Genomic DNA, 6,524 nt, shown 5'->3' with positions numbered 1-6,524 from the left:
TTGATATTGAGTGAAGAATAATTAACAGTTGCAGAGATGCATAAATAAATCTGTTTAATTCACAATAAGATTTATTAGGTAATAGTATGAGCAAAGCATTTTATATTCAACAAAGAAAAAGAATTAAATGATCATTCAGCTCACATTTTGCTAGATATGATTAACTGGTAGAAGTTGGGGAAACTCAGCAAGTGTTCTGAAATGCTGTAGTCTAGGAGACTGGTAGTTTGAACATCTTTGATGTGGTTAAAACCTTGCACCTTAACACCATTGCTGTTCAATTTGAAGCCTTTTCCATTTCACATCAGAGAATGTATGTCAGAGTTAATGGAACCATGACCACTGTTTAAAGCATGAAATGAAAATGATCAGGGCCACAAGTAACATTATAGTTTTATATGGCAAGAGATTTAAACATTTCTGGTTAATAGTTCATTAGATGAAGTGTGGTTCACTGTAATACTTTGATCAATGTTACAAAGGCTAGGCCTCAGAGACACATTTTCTTATAATTAATATTCAATTCAATTCAATTTTATTTGTATAGCGCTTTTAACAATGAACATTGTCTCAAAGCAGCTTTACAGAACATAAGAAACAAAAAGCATGCAAACCGAAACAAAAACAAAAACTAATATAGTGGGTTAATAAAACTAAAGATCCAGAAATTATGCAGCTCATCACATTCACCCAATATATTCTGGTGTTTGCAATAAGTGTATAATTTTAATAAAATGCAGCTCCTCTTTATTGCCTCTTTATTTTTTGAGTGAGATACGCAAGGTTTCTAGTCCAGAGAAGTCAGGAGTAAATACAGAATTATTTAACTGCATGTACAAAAATGACAATGGTCTGCACTGCAATATGGCTTATATAAACTTTATTAGGAGGACAAAAAAGATGAATGTAAAATAATAATAAATAAGTGAAGCATATTTCATAACATGTATATGACCCAACGGTATATATTTGATCAATATTTACTTTCCGGGTTTTCTGTTTTTGTCACAGTGGTCACGTGCCAAGGTGAAATAAGTAATGGTTCATTATTACAGTCATTATTCGTTTAAGAACTGCTTACACCATGTATGACAAAAATAAATAAAAATCAGCAGTAGAGTCTGCCTACCATCTTTTGGGTCATGCGTTGATCATGAATAATTTTTATCTGAGACAACAACTTATCTAAAATGGGAGAATAATTCACACATTCTTTTAGCTACTGTATTTGACCTCCGAATAAGTGTCTTGATCAGTCTTGGCTCTCGTGTGTAGTCTGGAGGAAGAAGGTTTCTTCGCAAAGCTCACAGTTGCATAGTTCAAGTCATTTTCAGCTTCGGCCTGACAAAAAAGTGCAGTCATTACAACACACACAGAGAACAGATTACTAGAAGACAAATGAATCTTATAAACAAAATCTTATAACTTCATGACCTTAGTATTATAAGGTTCTATCTTGCTCATTGGTTGAACATCAGTAAACCACATAAACTTAATCACTGATTTTGATGGAATATTTGAAAAAACAGAAAGAAAGATTTTATCTCCACAGATAAACTTGGTTTTGTAAGATTCCATCTGCCAGACAGTCATCATCCGGGATGAACATAGCAACATAGGTAGCCTCAACCAATCAATATCCAAGTTCTATTTACACTCCAACAGAAAAGACCAGACATGAGGCCTCCGTATGGTGAGCCAGAGGATAAAGTCATTTTTAGCTGAAGATGTCTTCTCTGTGCTTTCTATGACGGTAACAAAAGTAAGTGTAAAAAACAGTATAGGTCTACTGTATTTGCTGGTTTTCCAGTGTTTAAACATTCTGGCAAATAATAAAGTCTTCAGCATAGCAGAAAGCTAACTTTATGGCACACATCAGATAACAATAATATTAAATATTACTGACATTATCAAGCTACATGTAATGTGCTTAATAAGCTGAAGTTTCAAAAATTGAAATGTTGTGTTTAGGAATAATGTCGGCTTAAATAAAATAAATTAATAAAAAAAAGGTGTATTTAAATCTTAGAGAATACATTATAAATAAAATAAAGCTTTATTTAAAGTAAAGCTTCAAAATAAAGCTTGTTGAAAAACATTTATGATCATAATGTAGTCTTAATAGGCTCAAAATGTTTTCTGCCACCAAGTGATACAATTTCTTAGTTATTTAATAAGATTAGGAGATTGCTTTATAAACAGTCAGAGAAAACCTTATAAAACCAAAGAGTAATTAAGCTTACAGTATAACAAGATTCTGTCTGTGTTTGGCCAATGTTCAAAACACCACTTTCTAAATGTCACTGAATTTCCATAATGTAAATTTAAAGTAACAGTTTGCAAATTTGTGTCAATTTTTAATCTAGCACCAGTTTTAAATGCACTGCGAATTCTAGGACAGATATGGCTTTATTTGAAGAAATATCTACTTTATGGAATATTGGATTACCTGATTTGTGTGACTTGGATGGCTATCGGTGGCACCTTTAGAACAATAATAAACATGTTCATATTTTGTTGGGAATGGTGTATAATAACTAAACACATAACAAAAATAACAGAGACAAATAATAAAAACAAACTGACCTTTCCTATTTTTAAGTATAACTCCAACCAGAACAATGATTATAATACCAGATATTATATTGGATGTTGTCAAGACAATGACATTCCAGTGGTTACTTTCTGAAATGCATTTTTCTAAAAAAAAAAAAAAAAAAAAAATGCACTTATATATTAATGTGGATTAATATACAGTTAAATATAGAAAGGTTTATATACGGCTCAAAATTTATTTAAATTTCATACCAACATGACATTTAGTATGTTAGTTTCCTTTATTCTGACAAGTAATAGCATAAAAGATATAGTGTATGTTAAGATATCAATAGTAAAAATGAATGCTAGCAGTTCTACGGTTTGCATTTCCCATTCAGAATATGGTATTAATATTCTTTAATAAATATTCTCTAAATGATTAATAACTGATAACTCTCTAATAACTGATTTTGTCTCGTTCTTTAAACTGCTATCAGTTTGCAGGATGTACCCATATTTTTAATGCCTTACAATTATATTTTGTTGTAGATAAATTGAAAAATTACCCAACAAAAACTTTGGGGCATGAATGACTGTAGCATCATGTATTGAGATAATTGCCCTAAACTAAAATTATGTTTTAGTAATTCAAATGTCTTACCTTTTCCATCAACTTTTGTCCCATTCCCAAAGAGTACCTTTCCACATGCAGCCACAGCACAGTAGTAAATTGCATTAGCGGGTCCAAGGTTGCTCTTGGGAAGAGTGTAGCTGCAGCTCTGTGTGGGAAAACCAGCCTCAGAGCTCTTCTTACACTGATCACTGCTGTCTCCATGAGTGTAAATGATTCCTGTATTCGAGAATTCTCCTGAACCATGTTTAAACCAGTACACACTCTGTTCATCTGCACAGCTTGAAGTAATTGCTTGTACTGAGCACTGAAGTGTGTCAGACTCTCCACTCGTGATAACTGTTAGAGTTGGAGCCTGGTGGTTGGCCTTCTCAGCTTTAAAGTGAATATTGAAGGCATAAAATAAGGAGAAATAATATTTAGCAGTGTGAAATATTTAGCCACAAATACAGTAAAATACAGATACAGTAAAGAGGCATGTTGGCAGAAAACATCTACATACCCTGAAAAACCAAAAGTGTTCCAGATATAAACTCCATCACATTTTCCAGGATTTGGACACAGAAATATGTTGCTGCATCCTCTTCTTTGGTTCTAGCAATGTTAATATTAAATATTTTTTCATCCTGAGTAATATGGAAGTGGCCATCATTAAATGCGTCATTAAATCTGTAGGCATTTTTTATTTTTCTCCCTACATACTGAGGCACCTTTCCAAAACTCTGCTTGTACCAAACTAAATTATCTTTGTTGTCTCTCAGCAAGTTTTCACTACATTTGATAGTTACATTATCTCCACGCCTCACAGTTTGCACCCGAATCTCATTGATGTCAGATGTTTTAACTGAAAAATAAAAAGTATATTGATCAATAAAATAAATAATATGCAGTATTGTTGTTTTGAATGAGAACATTCAAACTATCACTCACCAGTTATGAAGAGGCCAAAAATAGCAAGAAGTGTGATCATTGTTCCTGCTAAAGAGAAAAGGAGATAGTGAGGTCTAATGAACTTGTGTTCAGTAGAAAACCAGGCCCAGTGTCACATGTGATTGGACATTTTGAACTTGTAGATTGCTGTGATTGGTCCAATTCATGTATACTTGCTGGCAAAAAGTTATTTCACTGGCAAGTAGAGCATATCTGTAGAGGGAGTGTAGTGCCATGTATTAAAAGCATTATTGTGATAACCCTGGTTGCTGGGATGGTGAATGAGGATGCAGGATGTAGGGGATGGACTGCTGCTCTTTTTATTAATAGGTGATTTTTAATTGTTTCTATTTGCTCTGTTCAGGCAACAGATATAGTAGTCAATGCCATCCAGTAAGTACTTTCTCCATCATCTACCCAAAGGGAACAGAGGCTTCACCTAGCTTAAACAACATTACACTAAACTGCCACAACCCATGACCCATGGTAACTGATGTCTTCTCTTTGGCCTCAGGAGTGAGGGCAGCCATTTCTCAGGTTCTCAGAGCTGTACCACTGGGAATCAGTGAGGAACTCTTGTATTTGATCTGTTCCTGTGAATGGAAACCCTATTTGCTCATGGAGAACACTCTGATCACAGTAGCAGCAGCTCCCAATGTTATTGTTAATGGTAATAATTAATAATAATGTAATAATTAACTCAGACCACCATCAATGATTGCTTTAGCCTGATCCTCAGCCCCACTACAACAAATTGTTGCAGAAAGCAGTGGTTCCCAGACTGCCTTCAATTGGATGACTGCCTTCTTTAATCTTTTGGGAGGAGTTTGGTGGATCATTCCAGTCACACATTGCAATTTAGAACTGATGAGCCTAGAGATGTTGTTGCAGCTTCTCGGGGCAAGGTCATACAATAAAGTTTAATGCATTTCTAGAGGCCTTCTTTAAATGCCCATAATTCATTGACATTTGGAATTTTAAATCAGATAATTATTTGTGCATTAATAAAAATGCATTTTAGTATTTAATGAACCAATTTTAATATTTTCATGTTTCAACACAGGGAGATGTTTTGCTGCACAGTAAGAAGCTGACCACAAATAAGTGAGACCCAGTGGCCGCTTCGTACACACTAGAAGTAGAACTATTGATTTGGTCTTAGCAAGTTTAAACTATCAAGTTCTAACACACGTTTAAGATACTGCATAGTAAAATGTTCTGTAACATACTGCACACAATGAACAGAGAAACCATCAGTGGTGTTTGAGCTGAAAGCTATGCCTGAAGTTAATTTAAATTGATATTTACTGTCACATAAGTGTTTATACAAATTGCAAAAAAAAAAAAAATGTGTAAAATGGGAGTGAATTTTGTTTGGATTTTTTTTTTAACCCTGTTTTCTCCCATTTGGTCATATGCCAATTCCCACCCACTAGTTAGCTCTCCCCTATCACATAACAGCTACCAATCAGCAAGGGCGAAACCTATCATGTGCTTCCTCCAAGACCTCTACATTTTGAACTGTTGCTTATGCTACCTCACAGGGCAGCTTAACACACTTAACACACAGGAAATCACTATGAGCCCTCTTTCACATACATTAGCACCCATGTTTGACAGATGAGAGAGAATGCCTTAGTCTCCCCACCATGGATGACTGTGGTTTTGTTGCGATTCAAACTTGCAAATGTTTGATTATAGGCCACATGCTTTTCTATTGTGCTATGCAGGTGTGACGAATGAAAATATCCAGTTGCTGGAACTGCACTCATATTCAAGTACTAACTGAGTAACAACCTACAATATCTTTACAGTGGAAATATGGGTTTGCAGTGCATTTGTGGTTTTGCAGCAAAGGTGTGAGTAAACAGATGGCTTGGTCACTATTGTGGGTGGAAAACTTAACACATAGCAAACTTTTGCAAACAGCCAAACCACTGTTTTGGTGCATGACAAACAGCAGATAGATTTTCTGAAACTGTTAGGGGGTTTTCACATGGCAAGGGACAAGAAGCTCTGTGCTCTGCCTGTCTATATGAGCCTGTTCTGCTTTGCCCGTCCACCCGTATCTTGTTAAAAATGAAAATGAGATGAGCGATTTACTTTTACTTAAATTTGTGAACAATCCAAGACATAACAATGTGTTTCTAATGTGTGTTGATTGAAATGTTATTCAGTGATCTGCTGAGGTGCTGAAGTCAGAGGTGAACCTAGATTATGTGGGGGCCCTAGTCAAAATAAATGCATGGGGCCCTTCTGACAGATTTTTATGTCATGTTATCCAGAGATATACAATGTACATTTAAAAGGAGTCAAAACACATCTAATAGAACATAAATTGTTTATTTTTTACAGCATCATGGTGTGTTTTACAAATAGGAAATCAAACCCCAGTGAGGAAGCAAAATGTCCAGTACATTGTCGC

General features: G+C 34.8%; 1 protein-coding gene across 3 annotated transcripts; it reads right to left on the bottom strand.

Moving 5' to 3' along the window:
- Positions 1 to 482: 482 nt before the first annotated feature.
- Positions 483 to 4,157, bottom strand: LOC113532202 (uncharacterized). Of its 3 annotated transcripts, XM_034313519.2 has the most exons (6): positions 4,100 to 4,157; positions 3,672 to 4,013; positions 3,200 to 3,544; positions 2,587 to 2,700; positions 2,450 to 2,484; positions 483 to 1,341 (listed from the first exon to the last, which is right to left on the bottom strand). In XM_034313519.2, exons 1-6 carry the CDS (start codon positions 4,137 to 4,139, stop codon positions 1,216 to 1,218), a joined length of 1,002 nt encoding a protein of 333 aa, XP_034169410.2. In that variant the 5' UTR covers positions 4,140 to 4,157; the 3' UTR covers positions 483 to 1,215. The 3 variants fall into 3 exon arrangements, with proteins under 3 accessions (XP_034169410.2, XP_053097962.1, XP_053097963.1); XM_053241987.1 differs by lacking the exon at positions 4,100 to 4,157 and having other exon boundaries at positions 3,672 to 4,090; XM_053241988.1 differs by lacking the exons at positions 2,587 to 2,700; positions 4,100 to 4,157 and having other exon boundaries at positions 3,672 to 4,090.
- Positions 4,158 to 6,524: the final 2,367 nt, after the last annotated feature.

This window comes from Pangasianodon hypophthalmus, chromosome 19 (assembly GCF_027358585.1).
Source record: "Pangasianodon hypophthalmus isolate fPanHyp1 chromosome 19, fPanHyp1.pri, whole genome shotgun sequence".
Classification (NCBI taxonomy): domain Eukaryota; kingdom Metazoa; phylum Chordata; class Actinopteri; order Siluriformes; family Pangasiidae; genus Pangasianodon; species Pangasianodon hypophthalmus.
Note: the sequence above shows the minus strand (reverse complement) of the source record. Positions and strands in the feature narration are given on the sequence as shown.